The sequence below is a fragment of the Ostrea edulis genome, chromosome 4, assembly GCF_947568905.1.
Source record: "Ostrea edulis chromosome 4, xbOstEdul1.1, whole genome shotgun sequence".
In the NCBI taxonomy this organism is placed as follows: Eukaryota; Metazoa; Mollusca; class Bivalvia; order Ostreida; family Ostreidae; genus Ostrea; species Ostrea edulis.
In genome coordinates this window covers 52,217,947-52,237,425 of record NC_079167.1, presented here as the reverse complement: position 1 = coordinate 52,237,425, position 19,479 = coordinate 52,217,947, and the positions used below count along the sequence as shown (strand labels likewise).

The window sequence follows — 19,479 nt, the reverse complement described above, 5'->3', positions numbered from 1 at the left end:
TTTCATTTTTAAGATCAGTGTAAAAAATCTCTTCAAATTTAAAGAGATATGTATTGAACCATATTTCATGAAGTAAACATTTAATAGGGATTTTTAGGACATTCTCTTCTTAAATTTTAAGAAACTTTTCATGGAAAATCGCTGAGCTGAATCCCCATTGCTATAATTAAGTGAACTCGTCCATACAAACTTCGCAGGTTGTGTAAAGCAAAACGAAGTTCATGACAACTGAAGTGTACCTTGTTATTGTGGTATTGATAACGGGAAGCCTCTCTGCCAAATGTGGATATGAGGTTTGCACTGATATATAGTTATATCTGGCCATAGTCAGATTGGCTTCATTTCTTCTATGGCCTACTGTGTACAATTTTTTTTAGACCAGTTTCCAGTCTCTGTAACATGTCGGTATCAAACGTCAAACCGAAAATGTTTAACATAGATACGCTGTACGCGTCTTCCTAGACATGTGAGAAAACTTCGCTGAGATTATGTTGCGGCCCTACATAGGTTAAAATTTGTTGCATGTCGCCTATAAAGCTGATATATCTTTTTGAGTGCACAATTCATGAATGGGACGTAAACAACATACAAACAAACAAAATATGTCGTAAATGATATTATTAAAAATATGTTGATTTCACAGTGAAAGAAGAAATATGATGGGGGAGGGGGCATCAGAATTCAAACACTAGATGTTATAATGACATCTGACACCTGCAATTGAACCCTTAATTTGATGTCCATACATTATTACATGTTGAACTGTTATTGGTGTGAGATGAATCAACTGCTAGATGAATTATAATCATCAAAGATTTAATCAGTAGAATAAGTTACTGATCTGACAGTGTATTGTTTCTTGACTTGATTATCTGAAATATCACTGTTTATATTTTGTTGACAGAGCTGCAATCCTGTTAAAGATGGAATGATAAATGTCCACCTGGTGCCCCACACCCATGATGATGTAGGCTGGCTTAAAACAGTGGACCAGTACTACTATGGAGGTGAGAGAAATTTACCGCTTACACAATATCAACAGGCTTTCATTGCTGTATCATTTTTCTTCAAATCTATTTTCTCAAACAATAGGTTTACAATATCATTGTAGCAATATATGTAGTAAAATATCTGTATCTCGAATAAGTAAGTAAGTAAGTAATTTTATTTATTATAGTGGTATGTGTACATATATTCATACATCCAATTTTATCACAATATACAAATCAATAAACACCCGGCCCGTCGGGCCTATATGCCACTTTAAACGTTGATACAATGATATATAATGCAAATAATTGCGCATAATAACATTTTCTATAATTATATATACATACATGTGTATACATGTATAATAAGTATATAATGTATAAATAGCTCAGTTGTTGATTTTTCCAAATATAATAGATTGTCTAAGAGAAAATGGGGTACCTCAAATATTGTCTTGGTCTCGTTATTTGACACATTCTTGCCCTGGCTATCCACACCAGTTGCAACTGGCGATTGCTAATTAACCCCACCTTATGCAAGGTTTCCATGGGTTGGTAATTGGTAAGACATCTTGGATATTTAGTGTAGTTTTCCAACATATTAAAATGATTACATTCACGGCCAATTATAAATGAATACACCCGATATTACGGATAGTGTTTTTAATGATACACACTATATTAACAAGTTTGATAAATGAACACAAAGATTTTCAAAGTGCACTTGAAGTTAAAATTATGAAAATGATAATGTATTTTAAAATAATACAAATGCAGTTTAAAGTAAACTGAAATCAAACAATTAGGAAGACAGCTGCATATGAAAAAAGGCACAAAAATTGTCCTCATTCAAAAACATGTCTCAGCACAGTAAAGACTAGCTGTTAAGATAAATATATGATGTATCCTTTCAGACAAAAACAACATACAGAATGCGGGAGTTCAGTATATACTGGACTCTGTCATTCAACAACTCATGGCCGACAAGAACAAGAGATTTATTTACGTGGAGGTTGCTTTCTTTGCACGATGGTGGAGACAGCAACATGACAGTATGAGACACGTGGTCAAGGGACTGGTAAACGAAGGTATGGTATAGAGATCAGTATAGTAATAGGGACTGGTAAACGAAGGTATGGTATAGAGATCAGTATAGTAATAGAGACTGGTAAATGAAGGTATGGTATAGAGATCAGTAGAGTAATAGGGACTGGTAAATGAAGGTATGGTATAGAGATCAGTAGAGTAATAGGGACTGGTAAATGAAGGTATGGTATAGAGATCAGTATAGTAATAGAGACTGGTAAATGAAGGTATGGTATAGAGATCAGTATAGTAATAGGGACTGGTAAATGAAGGTATGGTATAGAGATCAGTAGAGTAATAGAGACTGGTAAATGAAGGTATGGTATAGAGATCAGTAGAGTAATAGAGACTGGTAAATGAAGGTATGGTATAGAGATCAGTAGAGTAATAGGGAGTGGTAAATGAAGGTATGGTATAGAGATCAGTAGAGTAATAGGGACTGGTAAATGAAGGTATGGTATAGAGATCAGTATAGTAATAGAGACTGGTAAATGAAGGTATGGTATAGAGATCAGTAGAGTAATAGGGACTGGTAAATGAAGGTATGGTATGGGGATCAGTACTTAGCTTGAATTGACATATTGTAAAACAAATTAAAATAAATTTCAACATAATACGAATGTATACATTATGCTTTGTTAGGAAACTCACAGCTGCACAAAGTATATAATACATTAGGCTTTGTCAGGTACGTACATTTGTCTCCTTTTTAGGATACTATCCTTGGTAGCAAACCTTTTCAAGGATTTAATATGTAAATTATGACAATGAAATAGATGTTAGTATAGTGGGCATTTTAAAACAGAATTCTTCCACTGAAAGAGAGGATCTTGAATGAGTGCTTATGGCATATGAAATTCATGAAATGAGTTACTGAATTTAATATTTCCCAAACCTTGGCGAGGGAATATTCAATCCGGTAACGAATTTCATAAATTTCGTATGTCATAAGCACGAGTGTAAGATTCTATTTATCACACGACTATCATTAAACACACATTTGGATTTACTGTCTATTTCACAACACAAATGTCACAAAAATTGTTTGCTTTCAGTTGGATTGGGATGTCGTCACTATGTCATGGTTTGAATTTTTCACTTATTAAAAGACACAAAATCCTCTTGGAACAACCTTGGTGACAAAACAAGGTCTTTTACCGCCAATGTTAACAATGTCAAAGGATGACATGTTGTTTTGTCTATGTGGTACGCATGAATGATTGACCTACCTAGTTTGCATAATTATGAACCTTTGCTACGAGTTCATATCGTTTTTCTGAACCTGTGTTATGAACCTGGGAAAAGTGCTGTTGTGTGATAAACAATGTTATGAGTTTGTCAGACTGAAAATGCCATGAATTTGACTACTGTATGTAATATTGAGAATTATAATTCCTGACAGGAAGACTCGAGTTCATACTGGGTGGGTGGTCTATGGATGATGAGGCTACAACACATTACAATGCAATCATTGATGAACATTCTTTGGGATTGGAATTTCTTCGACAGAACTTTGGAGACTGCAGCAGGCCTCGAGTGGCATGGCAGATCGATCCTTTCGGCCATTCCAGAGAACAAGCTTCTCTGTTTGCTCACGTAAAGTTACATTCATTTTGCCTTTTGAAGTTCTACTTTATATGTACCACTACAACTACTACTATCACTATGACAAGTACTTTTAACTACTACTACGGCTAATGTCAACAAAAATTATTAGTACTATTACTAGTACTACTTTACTACCTCCATTACACCACTACTACTACTACAAGAGATCTGTGTTTCCAAGTATATTATACTTATCCTCACAGAGACATTGACACTGTTGTCATCCTCACGGAGACATTGACACTGTTGTCATCCTCACGGAGACATTGACACTGTTGTCATCCTCACGGAGACATTGACACTGTTGTCATCCTCACGGAGACATTGACACTGTTGTCATCCTCACAGAGACAATGATACAATAACACTGTTGTCATCTTCACAGAGACAATGATACTATAACACTGTTGTCATCCTCACAGAGACATTGGTACAGTGATGCTATTGTCATCTTCACAGAGACATTGATATAGTGGCATTGTTGTCATTTAGTTAAAGCTGTTTTGAAATAGAATTTATTACTTTTGTAGATGGGCTATGATGGTTTATTTTTTGGAAGAGTGGACTTTGAAGACAAATTTCACAGAGAACTGACAAAATCCATGGAAATGGTTTGGCAGGGCAGTCCCAGCAATTTAGGTGATGGTTTTTTAAATTTTTTATGAACTAGGTATGACTGCAGCCCTGAATTTTAAACATTCTTGAATTTCTTAGAAATCAGTAATTCATATGTTGAAATACCGTGAAATGAAAATTTATCTACCCACAAACTGATTTCCATTTTCAAAGATGACATCACAAAGTTGTAGATGTTATACTAGTATTATGTACCTGCTAAACTCACCATCCCATACTAATAGTATAATTTTGTATTGACAGCATACAAAATTCTCAGTTAGTGCATGTAATTCAAAATACAATCAGAATTGTTTGCAAACCTAGTTATTTCATATTTTAAGATGTGTAAGATTAAATCTTGAATGCTGTTGAAATGTAGCTGATTATCTCCTGTAGGCCCCAGCAGTGACCTATTTTCTGGGGTGCTCTACCATGGTTACAATCCACCCCCTGGATTTTGCTGGGATACTCTATGCAGTGATGACCCTATCATGGTGAGTATGTCTGTAGTGGTGTACTAAGCTATTGATTATTCAATACCTGTACATTTGTGTAAAAAAAAAATGAAAAGGAATGACACGTGCATGGACACAATTATGGTACAAAAAATTACTTTGATATTTATTTTATAATAAAGTTGTCGGCTTTGGTGAAAAAAGCTTTTACAATAAAACTTTTCTGTTCTTTCTTCTTTGTGCTTGCTCCTTAAATTGATTTATCATTAACGTATGTCAAAAGGTTGAGCGCTCTTGACACAATTTTTAGAAATCTAGGTGTTCTCGCCTCCGCACGTGGTTTTCTGGCTAGGACAATCATGTTGACAAACACGATTTCGGGAGGTGGATTTTATGTAAACCTGTATTAAAATATTTTTCATCCACTTATTCATAAATGATCTCTATTTCTATAACAAAAAACTGTCAATTTCAATCGATAAAAAGTTGTGTCCATGCCCCTTTAAGAAAATAAATTTCATTTTTGGAAATACATGAGAGTATGAACTGCAACACTTTATGTTGACATACTTAATGGTTTATTTCTTATATTTACATTCTACTTTCATTTCTTGTGGAATTCCCAACATACAAACTATATTTATCAAGATTTATATGTTCTTTGTTTACAACTGCACCATGTTCATGATTAAATGGCTATCATTACAATTAGTAAAGAATTCAGAGGCAAAAACATCGGAAATGTAGATATATGTGCTTGGAGGATATTATTAGCTTTACAGATGTTATGCTGTTATAGCACTGTACTTGCAATGTTTTAGTAGCATTGAAAAATTGAATTAAACTTTTACAGGATGACAAGAACATGGAGGATTATAATGCAGATTTAGTAACACAAAAGTTCCTCAATTATACAAAATACCAGGTACTTTTTTATGTCTCAATTATTCTTTTTTTTTTAAATTATATTTTCCCATTTTGTCAATATCAAAATTTGCTGTGAATGAATATATATTACACAACATTTTACTGACATGCACTGAAGTTGCTAAAAGTTTGATGTGACTATGTTGTGTGTTTATGAATTTAATTTGATTGCAGGCTCTAGCGTATGCCACTGAACATATCATGATGACGATGGGAAGTGATTTCAATTACCAGAATGCGCACATGTGGTTTAAGAACATGGATAAATTGATTAATCTAGTTAATGCACAGGTATACATGAAGTAATTAAATTTTCATGTAAATGTATGGAATACGACATTGAAACCATTTCATTATGTATGACTGTATTTTTGTAATCATTATGGACTTAAATTACAAATTATTTTTGGATTTCAGATTATTTTAGCAATACAGTCTACTCTGGATATATTGAAATTCAGGGTGTTAATTACATCCAAATTTCAATATAATCAATGTTGAACTATATAGATAATGTTACTGCAGATGAACTATATACAATATTAATGAGGATTTATTTTTACTTCAGTATAACAGATAGTTCAATTTATGCGACTTCAATATATGTGGAATAGACTGTATATGGATGAATGTCTCTTTATTCCCTGACAGCAAAAAAATGGGAGTAAAGTGAACCTTCTGTACTCCACCCCCAGCTGTTACCTGTACCAGGTGAACCTGGCCAATAAAACCTGGCCCACCAAAAAGGATGATTTCTTCCCATATGCACATCTCCCTCACTCTTACTGGACAGGGTTCTACACAAGTAGGCCCAACCTCAAGAGATATGTCAGGCAGACTAACAACTTCCTACAGGTTTGGACACAAATACTTCTGATTAGGTGCTGACAGTTAAGAAATTATTTATATGAATGCTCCAGAGAGTGTTTATGGCAAGGTTTAATTATACCCCACGCAACGAAGTTGCGGAGAGTATGTTTTTTACCCATCCGTCAGTCCCTTTCTTGTCAGCGCAACTCCTCTGAGACCGCTCAACAGAATTTCGTGAAACATTGTAGTTTTTAAATAAGGACACACTGTGTAAATTTGCATATTCCCAGGAAATCCTGATTCAATAATTTTTCTGAGAGTTATGTGCCTTTTGAACTCAGAATTTCAAGCCCATCTGTCCTGTTCTTGCAGTAATGCATAGCATTACCATTCATTATGTGAGGCATTGTCATGCAATGTTGGAACGTTGGGGTATGTGAGCTTGCTCACTTTTGCTTGCTTTCATTAATACTTGATTTTGTCAATGCATCTTAAATTATTGCCAATTGTCAATTTCTGTCATTTGTGTCAACCAACAACGAGAAGAAAGTTGGGTTCAATATTGTATGCTGCTTAAATGATGTATATATACAAAACAAATATATTTTGTGATGAGCTTCCTTCTTTTTTTAACTTTTTTACATGTGAAGATTATGACTATGTTTTGAGTATGAACCTTGTGTTTTAGGTCTGTAAACAGTTAGATGCCTTAGCCATGCTTGAAGATTCTGACAATAGTTCACTCAACATTCAAGTCCTAAGTAAGTCACAGGATGCCATTATTTACTGTGCATTGAATGTAATATTATGCTCAAATATATGTATTCCTAATGAAATTTTAGTACACATGCCAAGCTTTTCTTGCTACTGTATATTATTTGGATTATATCTCTGTACATCTATACTGTACATGTAGTGTGATTTTGTATTTGCTTTATCCAGCAAGTTGAGTATAAAGTAAATCTAAATTCACATTATTATAGATATTGAAGCATGTTTTGGGGAAAATGTGCTGGTTATATAAACGCAAACTGAAAGTCATGAGTATAATACTTTTAACGTCTTCTTTCTTGTAATGTTATTGTGTAAGATAACAGTAATGACATTCTAAATTTCTTTGTTGCTCTCAGCTACTAAGCATGGTGGTTCCTGTCTGATATATGACCTCGGACTGATATGTTATGCAGCATGTGTATCAAAAATAGCATGATATCTGTAGTGGAATGTTCATAATGAAACACAGTTTCAAAATGGACTGAGAATTTGAACTTTAATTTGTAGGTTACCTTTGTCACTCAGGTGACCTATTGCTATCCCTGACTGTCACTTCTTATTATTGTGCATCATTACTTTTGAACATTTTCAACCTCTCAGTAACATTTGTCACAAAAATGATGTTAATTTCCTAAGGGGATAGGTAAATTTGTAAATTTTATAGTCACTGCCCCCTTGGGGCCTTATGTATGGGGTCAAAACTTTAAAAAAAAAAAATGATGCCATTGTTTTTTATACTCCTGAGCATTCAGCAGACAGATAGGTGTATAGATATGAGGTCTCTACTTGAATTGTGAAATTCATAGCTCAAGGGCTGCGTAGATATATATAGAGGAAATGTATTGAAGTTTGAAAATCCTCTTCATTTCTCCACAACAGTTAGTGACCGACTGGGTGTGCACTTATAATGAGTTTTGAGGCCTCTGCCAAATTTGTAAATCTTGTAACTCCTAGGTGAATGCTTCTGACTCCAGGGTGGGGCTATATGCTGAAATTATCTTTTCACATTAACATCTAGCAGACAAATTGGGTGCTTAGTCAAAATCCCTGCAAACTAAGATTGGGTGATGTTTAGGAATCTCGCTATGTCTGCCTTACTGTCTTCTTTTCTTCCATCCCACTTTATGTATTGGCCATAGTTTGTAACAGAAAAACTTAACAAGCTCATACATGTACTTGACACAAAGGTTGCAGATTGTCATAAGCCTAAACAAAGGTCATTTGGTCAAGGTCACAAGTAAAAAGAAAGAAATTTATGTCCCAGGTCACAACCAAGATATGGAGAAACATTGGAAGCTCATACTTGGTAAAAAGGTTTGCTGATGGTATAGCAGTGTATCTTAATCCTGAATTAATCTTATCTAACTGAAGTCAGTCATTACATTAAGACATAATCTATTCGATGAGCCATGGACCATAACTTTGTAATGGAGAGGCAACAGAAGTTCATACCTGGCATAAAAATTGTTAGTGACCAAATCATGAAGCTAGGTCATTTAGACAAGGTCAAGGTCACTGATAAAAAAAAAGATTAGAACTGTTACACGATGACTGACCCAAACTCATTTGACTAAGAAGATAATTAGATGTGTTTGTCCTGACTGTAGCAGAAGTTATGAGCATTGTTTTTTATCACATCATCTAATTTGTACAACACTCTTGTTTACAGAAGAAGCAATGGGTGTAGCACAGCATCATGATGCAGTATCGTAAGTAGGATTTTTTATGGAGGTTATTGGTTTTACCAGGATTTACTATTACATGCCTAATCGGTTCACAAAGAAAAAATCCTCTTTAATTCATATAAAGCTACTCTTTTTTTTTTTTTTTAGAAAAAAAAATCTTCGAAAGTCACCTCTGGTCCAATTTTAATAGAATTTTGGTCATAAATCTCTGAGATACAGCAGTTATATGATATAATTTTGAAATAATTGTACGTGTCTTGTATACAGGGTCAGAGGGAACTACTGTGTGTACCATATCTTTAGATCAAAGTCTTACATGCCATGAACATTCAAACTTTACATAAAGCTGTATGTGTGTCGTGACCTTAAACCAAGGCCAAAAACTTGCAAAATTCTTGTCAGGCCTCATCTTTGTAACATGGACACACTACGCATACATACTTAACCCAAAGGTTGTATTTGACATGCAGCATATTGTGTCTTGATCCTGTATTAAGGTCATTTATAACTGATTTTGATCACAGGAATCAAAAGTGTAGTTGGTTCTACAACTATCTGATACAATTTGATAATATGTGCTTGTATGAGTTTGGCATTCAAATCCATGGTATTGGTAACTAACTAGGACATACCTAATTTTTTATACGCCTGTCAAAAAGCGGGACATATTATGGTATAGCGTCATCCATCTGTCCAGACCTAGTATGGAGAATACAAAATGAACTGTAAGCTCCAGGATCTCACAACTTTGTACTTTTGTTCACCATGATGAGAGGAAGATGCCTATTGTTTCTCAAGGTCAAAGGTCAAGGTTGTAGTATCACTAAGTAGATAAACCTTGTAGGCAGGATACAGACTGAACTGACCATCAATCTTGGTACACATACTCCTCTTGCTAAGTGGAGGATGCCTTTTTTTCTCTTCAAGGTCAAAGGTCAAGGTCGTATTATCTCTTAATAGGAAAACTTAGTAGGCAGGATACAGATCGTAGTATCACATAGTAGAAAAACCTTGTTTTGGTTATGGTTACAGATATTGCTCTGAAATTTAGTTACTAGCTTCCTCTCAGAGGAATATAAGTTCAGTTTGCATTCAGTTGGATTGGTGTACCATGATCTACTTTAGGGGTAAAAGTAGATCAAACAGTTTTCCAGATTTTTTTCATTATGAATACAGGTATTGCCCTGAAATTTTGTCACAACCTCCCTCTCAGAGAAATACATAATCAATTCACATTTCAATTTGATTAGTGTACCATGACCTATTGGGCTAAAAGTAAATCAAATAGTTTTCTGGACTTTTTCTCATCATGGATACAGATATTGCACTGGAGGTCTATTGGGCATATGTTGTACCGTTTGTGGTACTCTTGTTAATTTAATTTACCAGACAAAGAATATCTTTGTGTATGTCATTGATATGCCGATAAAGGTCACAATATACATATTTAACAAGCATCCCCATCCTGTCTTTATTTAACTGACTGTGGGTAACCCTGCTTAAAGAAAATGTAATTAAAAATATTCTATTATTGTAACTTTATAAAAGTAAAGAAAATCTACCTGTAATATTTCCTAGCACATTTAATTTATTGGTTATAAAGAAACTGAACAGCTATGAAGCTACTCTATATCACAGTGGTGTGATCTGTAATCAGTTAGTTGAAAAGAATGGAAATACAAACAATTGTAGTTATTTTGAATGATCTCTCTTACAGAGGAACTGAGAAGCAAGCAGTGGCTAATGACTATGCAAAGAGACTAGCAAGAGGAACTCTTGAATGTCAGGTATAGAGAATAGACACTTTTTGTGTTGCTTTCAGAATGTCGGGTATAGAGAATAGACACTTGTGTTGCTTTCAGAATGTTAGGTATAGAGAATAGACACTTGTGTTGCTTTCAGAATGTTGGGTATAGAGAATAGACTCTTGTGTTGCTTTCAGAATGTCGGGTATAGAGAATAGACACTTTTTGTGTTGCGTTCAGAATGTCGGTATAGAGAATAGACACTTTTTGTGTTGCTTTCAGAATGTCAGGTATAGAGAATAGACATTTTTTGTGTTGCTTTCAGAATGTCAGGTATAGAGAATAGACATTTTTTGTGTTGCTTTCAGAATGTCAGGTATAGAGAATACAGGTGACTTGAGATGGGTCGAACTTCGATCACTCGGAGTTCTTGATCTCTCGAAGTGAAATCATGGTCCCGATTTTTTTCTCTATATAACTAAGCAAATTTACTATCGATCTCTCAAACGTTCAATCACTCGAAGTTCTCGATCTCTCGAAGTGAAGTTGGGTTCCTTAAAACACATTTCATTGTTTTTCACTCTCGATTTCTCGAAGTGGTGCATAGCCTATACTGACCATTACCCAAAGGTATAATTATTTCCACTTGGACCTTACCTGGATTTTGTTGAATGCCAGAGGCTAGTGTGGTAGTGGTAATTAGGTGTTTACAGAGGTGATACATCACTTGTGCTTCTTGGTGGAGGTGGACACTTGAGTATATAATTGGTTAATTGGTCAGTTGTAACTGTACACTGGGGTGGGCATCTTGATGATTAGAATTTGTATAGAATCCAACAATGAATAAAATCTATAATTGGCTTTGACTTGACAACAAGAGTAAGTTGGAGACATTAATTTAGAGACAATAATTTAGAGATCTAGAGACTGTTATATTTCTGGAGTTTGTACTTTGGTTTTACTCTTTTGTTTGAATTTTTGCTTTGTGTAAAGTGACATAAAATGTGCTCTGTTTAGCTAGGGGCAGTAAAGCTTTATCTGGAATATGTTTTGTACACCTATCTTACCGTGATAAAGGAACAAATAAATGCATAAACTTGAAATCTTTTTATCAATGCAAAATTCTTTATTTTGAAATCAAATTAACTACCTGACAAATATGAAGGAAAACATGTCTAAACTATCCGATGATCATGCTGGTAAACATTTCTGGTTTCTGTAAAATCTTAACCATATGGTCGGACCTTTAATCTCCGAATATTTTTTATCTCTTGATCTTGAGAAGGTTTATCAAGGTCCCTTGAACTTCGAGTTATCTCGAGTCACCTGTAGATAATTTTGTGCTGCTTTCAGAATGTCAGGTATAGAGAATAAGATACTGTTTGTGCTGCTTTTAGAACATGATGGAGACTGAGGGATCACTTTGTCTAATGTCTGTATGTACATCCATTTGGATGGCATCACACTTTTACAATTATTCAGCACCTGTAGGCAACACTTGTTTCTTGAAACAATCTAGTATTACATTTATATACTTTGATGTGATAATATTTGATATACATGTACAATTAATAAAAAAAGATTAATAGCTGTCAGTTACTGAATTACTGTACATACATGTGGTGTCTGTATTTAATGTATCGGGATACTATAATGTTCTTTTAATGGTTCCTGTCCTTTTTATTCAGAAAGTGGTGAATGATGCTTACAAGAAATTGTTCCCAAAACAGAAAGAAGTACCACCAGACCAGATGTTCTGTAGTTTGTTAAATATCAGTATGTGTCAAGCAACAGAAAACAACAAACAGGTTAGCTTACACCATCATAAAAACAACAAACAGGTTAGGGCTATTCCAGAAATAAATACATGGGGGGGGGGGGGGGGGGGGGGGGGGGGGGGGGGATCGGGAGGCACCTTTTGTATATACCAAGCACCCATAAAAAAAAATAAAAAATTACCCCATGACCCATCAAATTAATAAACTCATTTTACAATAACCCATCTAATAAAAAAAAAAAACTTACCAGACCCACCACAAAAATATTTTTAAAAATGAAAACGGTACAAATCTCGCGAGGTTTTCGGGACAAACATTCTAGTCAATGACGCGGTAATGCCTGTGCGACATTGTATCACAGTAGTTCTGAAGAAACGATGTCACATCAACAATAAAAGGCATCTATGGCGGGAATGTTGGAAAGATTGGGAGTCCAAACGATGCTATTATCATGAAATGGATATGGATATGTTTTTCCGCGAATCGTTCGTCTTCTAATGGAGCCCGCGCCCGGAGGCTTCTATATCACCATCACACCGACTGATAAATATAACGCATCGGTACCCTCGTATAAATCAACTAAGGTTTGCCTATTTTTATTAGAAAACGGAATACCTATTGGTTTCAAAATATTCCCAAAATCGATGCACTGTAAACTGTAATAATCTACAGAACAGAGTTCGCCCCCATCACGTCCAAAGGGACTCTACTAAACGCGCCTCTAATTAGAAGAGTGCCGTAATGGAAAGTTATGCGCTGCAAAGAGCGACAACTCGAATAGTTCTATGTTACTTCCGATTTCCGATTTCGAAAGCAGCATTTCGAAAGCACGTTTTCAATTAGCCCTCCGACGTTTTGTAACCAACACGACAAGAGCGACAATAAAAATATTCTGAAAACTCAACACCCACGTGGCACAAAATAAAACAATAGAAACTACCCACTACCCATAATAAATATTTTTTTAACAGTCCAACCACGGACCAATTAAAATATGAAAAAATACGACCACCCACAGAAAAAAATATCATTTGCCGCCCGACCCCCCCATTTGATCATTTCTGGAACAGCCCTTAGCTTACACCACCATAAAAACAACAAACAGGTTAGCTTACACCACCATACAAACAACAAACAGGTTAGCTTACACCACCATACAAACAACAAACAGGTTAGCTTACACCACCATAAAAACAATAAACAGGTTAGCTTACACCACCATAAAAACTATAAAAACAACAAACAGGTTAGCTTACACCACCATAAAAACTATAAAAACAACAAACAGGTTAGCTTACACCACCATAAAAACTATAAAAACAACAAACAGGTTAGCTTACACCACCATAAAAACTATAAAAACAACAAACAGGTTAGCTTACACCACCATAAAAACAACAAACAGGTTAGCTTACACCATCATAAAAACAATAAACAGGTTAGCTTACACCACCATAAAAACAATAAACAGGTTAGCTTACGCCACCATAAAAACAACAAACAGGTTAGCTTACACCACCATACAAACAACAAACAGGTTAGCTTACACCACCATAAAAACAACAAACAGGTTAGCTTACACCATCATAAAAACTATAAAAACAACAAACAGGTTAGCTTACACCATCATAAAAACAACAAACAGGTTAACTTACACCACCATAAAAACAACAAACAGGTTAACTTACACCACCATAAAAACAACAAACAGGTTAACTTACACCACCATAAAAACAACAAACAGGTTAACTTACACCACCATAAAAACAACAAACAGGTTAACTTACACCACCATAAAAACAACAAACAGGTTAGCTTACACCATCATAAAAACTATAAAAACAACAAACAGGTTAGCTTACACCATCATAAAAACAACAAACAGGTTAGCTTACACCACCATAAAAACAACAAACAGGTTAGCTTACACCACCATACAAACAACAAACAGGTTAGCTTACACCACCATAAAAACAATAAACAGGTTAACTTACACCACCATAAAAACAACAAACAGGTTAGCTTACACCACCATAAAAACAACAAACAGGTTAACTTACACCACCATAAAAACAACAAACAGGTTAGCTTACACCACCATAAAAACAACAAACAGGTTAGCTTACACCACCATAAAAACAACAAACAGGTTAGCTTACACCACCATACAAACAACAAACAGGTTAGCTTACACCACCATAAAAACAACAAACAGGTTAGCTTACACCACCATAAAAACAACAAACAGATTAATACCTAACACCTGGTGAATATCATAAAAACACAAACAGATTACATGTAGTTGCAAATTCATGCAGAAATATAGTTATTTATGAGTTAAAAGTGATCCACAATATTGCAAGCCTTCTCTTACAGAATAACATCATAATTTCTTGTACAGTAACAATCACTAAACAATGTGAAAACCTGTTTTCGTTTCGAGGAGTTGTGATCACTCATAAACTGTCTCAAATTGAACTCACGTCATGCAATTTTCACTTGTGATCAAATGCTCTTCTAATGTAATCTCTATCTTCTATTACATAATGCCTAATTAAAATCAGCACATCTCTGATACGATGATAAAACTATGTTAATTTGAACCTTTTCCAGTTCACTATGACAGTGTACAACCCCATAGGTAGATCAGTGGGCCACTGGATACGACTTCCTGTCATTGGTAAATCCTATGTCATCACAGATCCCAATGGCAAGAGTGTGCCATCTCAGGTTTGAAATAAATAAATTATGAAGATCACACTTAGTCTCTATAATATTGATAGTATATTTTTTCATTTTAAATGAATACTTTTATACCACAGAATTATTCTGATCTTGTTGTTGAATGAGTCAGATGCAGGTATTTTAATCTGAATGTTTGGTTTTTAACAGTTTTAACTTATGACCTACAGGTTTTACCCATCAGCAATGAGACTAAAAAAATTCCAGAGAGAAAGGGCTCACTGGCAGAAAATGAACTCGTCTTTTGGGTCATGGTACCTCCCCTTGGCTTCAACACCTTCTTTATCAAACAGAGTTCAGGTAAATATATCCACTGTGAACGATTCACTAGCCGTGTTTACAGTTTGAAACAAATCCTGGTACATGAATGTATTGAATTTCATGATGCTAAAATTTGGTTCCGTATACAGAAAGTACAGGTGACTCTTGATGGCTCAAACTTTGATCTCTCAAAGTTCTCGATCTCTCAAAGTGAAATCATGATCCTGAATTTTTCTCTCTATATAACAAAGCAAATTTACTATCAATCTCTCAAAGTTCTCGATCTCTCGAAGTGAAGTTGGGTCCCATAAAATATATTTTATTGTTTTTCACTCTCGATTTCTTGAAGTCGTGGTAGGTACAGACACCATTACCCAAGCGTATCATTATTTCTGCTTGGACTTTACCTGGATTTTGTTGAATGCTGGAGAGTAGTGTGGTCGTGGTAATTAGGTGCATCTTTGTGGAGGTGGAGCTTGGGTACATATATAATTGGTTAATTGGTTAGTTTTCACCCTACACTGGGGTCTTGTGATGATTAAATTTTGTATATAATCTGACTATGAATAAAATCTATAGGTTTTTTTGACTTCACAATGAGAGAGTAAGTTTGATACATTAATTTAGAGACAATAATTTTGAGATCTATAGACTGTTAAATTTCTTGAGATTGTTTTTTGTGTATAGTTACTCTAAAACATCATTTTACTCATTTGTTTGAATTTTTGCTTTGTGTAAAGTGACAAAAAATTTACTGACAGTAAAGCTTTATTGGGAATTAGTTTTGTACGCCTATCTTAGCATGATAGAAGAACGAATAATTAAGTACATAAACTTTGAAATCTTTTTATTAATGCAAAATAAGGTTACTTATTTTAAAATCTAATTAACTACCTGACAGATATGAAGGAAAATGTGTCAAAATGATCCCATGATCTTGCTGGTAAACATTTCTGGTTACTGTAAAATCTGAACCATATGGTCAGACCTTCCAATTTCCGAATTTCAATCTCTCGAAGTTTAATCAAAGTCCCTTGAACTTTGAGTTATTGAGAGTCACCTGTACTTCATGTGTTTACTGTCTTCACAAAAACTTTTCTGAGCCATTAGCTTGTAGGGCAAGTGAATTTGAAAAATATGTAATAAAAAGGTATATTTCGTTTTACTGTATTATGGGAAATATGCCAACCCTGCCCTCAGTCTTTCTGCAGATACAGACCTTCAAAATTCAGTACTCTTTATTGTACTAAAATTGTTGGCAGGCATATTTCTTAATATTCAATTGATAATGTATGATTTAAGAAAACTGTTGGAATTGATGTACTTCTTTAATTTTTTTTAAAGGGCCAAGTAAAACACAGAAATCTGTAGTCCGCCAATTGGATAATGCAGATATTGTGATCAAGAATCAAGTATGTACTTTGAAACCATTTCTTGTATAGTTTTAATGTTATTCCAAACAGTTCTATTGTAGTACATTTTTATGCCATGCCCCCATAATTGGAGATTCGGGGCTTACAGTGTTTGGTCTGTCTACAGAAATATTATGGGAAATATACCAACCCATTTCCCATAATATTTCTGTAACTTTTGAATGGATGGTGATAGGGCTTTCATATTTCACATGTGTATTCTATGAGACAAGACCTTTTTTTTCATGTCAAAATTTTTACCTCATGACCTTGGGGTTTGTCCTACTTTTGAAACATTTAACCTTGTATATAACTTTTGAACAGTTTGCTGTAAAACTTTCATACTTCACATGTGTATTCCTTGTTACAAGATCTTTCTTTGGTTACCAAAGTTTTTGATCTCATGACCTTGGGGTTTGACCTACTTTTGAAAAACTTTAACCTTGGCCATTATCAACTTTGCTGCCATATAGGGGCATCTGTGTTTCACAAACATTTCTCATTCCAATATGGTAATATGCTGGTAACATTTTATTTCATACAGCATTTATCCCTGATGTTTGATGGGAACTCTGGTCAGTTGAAATCAATGAAGAACTTAAATTCTGGAGCTTCCATTCCATTGCAACAGACATTCCAGTTCTATATAGGGCACCCTGGCAACACGACTGTATTTGAGTACCAAGCCTCTGGGGCCTATGTGTTTAGGCCTCTCACCTCTGCACCTGCTGACTTTCAGCCTCTTCTGAAGAAGAGAACTTTTCATGTTCAGGTAGATTTCTCAGATAGCTTGTGTTCAGAGCACCTGTACATGTATTCATCTAATTTCTGTGCTTGGCGTTCTGACAAAGATACAGAGTAATTATTTGATTGAACAGTAAAACACATTTATAGCAAACCTCCAGGGCCAGCAAAAAAAAAAACAGTTCACCATAACCAAAGTTTATTACATCCAATAAAATTCTCACTATTTTCTCTCATACAGGAATTCATATCATTTTGCAATAAGCATAAATTCGTTACAAGCATGTTTCATTGTAATGTCATATCACTAATAATTGGTGAGATGTAGACAATTTTTATGTACATGTATGTATTCTATCAATTGCTTTTCTTAGTTTTTTGAAAAATACATATATTAATGTAGGTGGTCGATTGTTAATGCAATTGCAATAATATGTGTATATCTGCAATGCAACAATTGTACAGATATAATTTAATTTTACATGACAAGCTTTTGATTGGTTCCTTATGTCAGGGTCAGTTAGTACAGGAGATCAGGCAGTGGTTCTCTCCGTGGGTGTCTCAGGTGGTCAGGTTGTATGACCAGGCAAATTATGCAGAGCTGGAATGGACAGTGGGACCAATCCCTGTGAGGTCAGTTTGGTTATTGACCTAGAGGCAAGCAGTGTAGAATATCATTTTGTCATGAAAATTCACAAACCACTTAATTTGGTCCTTGCACATGCCAGTCAATAAAGCATTTAAAATGGTAAGATGACTGTTTCCAAAATGTAAAAATGTGCATATGATTATGAAAATTTTCACTTAGGACTTAGGTCCATATATAAATGTATTAATGACAAACTTGCATGTCCCATCCTTTTCTGATATAAACTGTCCTAATCTGACACATGTGTAATCCATTTCACTGCATATTTTGATCTGTAGTTCATTCCCAAATTTTCTATTTCCTATATGTTCTTTACACTATGCAATGCGTCACCTAGTTTAACCAGGAAATTGTTACACTATGCAATGTGACACCTAGTTTAACCAGGAAATTGTTACACTATACAATGCGACACCTAGTTTAACCAGGAAATTGTTACACTATGTAATGCGACACCTAGTTTAACCAGGAAATTGTTACACTATGTAATGTGACACCTAGTTTAACCAGGAAATTGTTACACTATGTAATGTGACATCTAGTTTAACCAGGAAATTGTTACACTATACAATGCGACACCTAGTTTAACCAGGAAATTGTTACACTATGTAATGCGACACCTAGTTTAACCAGGAAATTGTTACACTATGTAATGCGACATCTAGTTTAACCAGGAAATTGTTACACTATGTAATGCGACACCTAGTTTAACCAGGAAATTGTTACACTATGTAATGCGACATCTAGTTTAACCAGGAAATTGTTACACTATGTAATGTGACACCTAGTTTAACCAGGAAATTGTTACACTATGCAATGCGACACCTAGTTTAACCAGGAAATTGTTACACTATGCAATGCGACACCTAGTTTAACCAGGAAATTGTTACACTATGTAATGTGACATCTAGTTTAACCAGGAAATTGTTACACTATGTAATGTGACATCTAGTTTAAGCAGGAAATTGTTACACTATGTAATGTGACACCTAGTTTAACCAGGAAATTGTTACACTATGCAATGTGACACCTAGTTTAACCAGGAAATTGTTACACTATGTAATGTGACATTTAGTTTAACCAGGAAATTGTTACACTATGTAATGTGACATCTAGTTTAACCAGGAAATTGTTACGCTATGTAATGTGACATCTAGTCTATTGTCTTGCAAAGTATTCAAATTAGACAGGTTTTA

General features: G+C 34.7%; 1 protein-coding gene across 2 annotated transcripts in view; it reads left to right on the top strand.

Annotated features, from left to right (window-relative positions):
• The first annotated feature begins 152 nt into the window (after positions 1 to 152).
• Positions 153 to 19,479, top strand: part of LOC125670154 (lysosomal alpha-mannosidase-like) — a 26,831-nt gene continuing 7,504 nt past the window's right edge. The window contains exons 1-18 of one of the 2 annotated variants that reach the window (XM_048905151.2): positions 153 to 293; positions 905 to 1,007; positions 1,904 to 2,077; positions 3,478 to 3,671; positions 4,214 to 4,322; positions 4,698 to 4,795; positions 5,610 to 5,681; positions 5,858 to 5,974; positions 6,335 to 6,538; positions 7,182 to 7,254; positions 8,937 to 8,976; positions 10,670 to 10,739; positions 12,386 to 12,505; positions 15,089 to 15,205; positions 15,388 to 15,517; positions 16,823 to 16,890; positions 17,435 to 17,662; positions 18,149 to 18,267. In XM_048905151.2, coding sequence (XP_048761108.2) covers positions 222 to 293; positions 905 to 1,007; positions 1,904 to 2,077; positions 3,478 to 3,671; positions 4,214 to 4,322; positions 4,698 to 4,795; positions 5,610 to 5,681; positions 5,858 to 5,974; positions 6,335 to 6,538; positions 7,182 to 7,254; positions 8,937 to 8,976; positions 10,670 to 10,739; positions 12,386 to 12,505; positions 15,089 to 15,205; positions 15,388 to 15,517; positions 16,823 to 16,890; positions 17,435 to 17,662; positions 18,149 to 18,267 — 2,108 coding nt within the window. In that variant the 5' untranslated portion in view covers positions 153 to 221. Of the gene's footprint in view, positions 294 to 904; positions 1,008 to 1,903; positions 2,078 to 2,175; positions 2,618 to 3,477; positions 3,672 to 4,213; positions 4,323 to 4,697; positions 4,796 to 5,609; positions 5,682 to 5,857; positions 5,975 to 6,334; positions 6,539 to 7,181; positions 7,255 to 8,936; positions 8,977 to 10,669; positions 10,740 to 12,385; positions 12,506 to 15,088; positions 15,206 to 15,387; positions 15,518 to 16,822; positions 16,891 to 17,434; positions 17,663 to 18,148; positions 18,268 to 19,479 lie in introns of those variants that run through there. The other variant, XM_056162907.1, reaches the window with a different exon arrangement.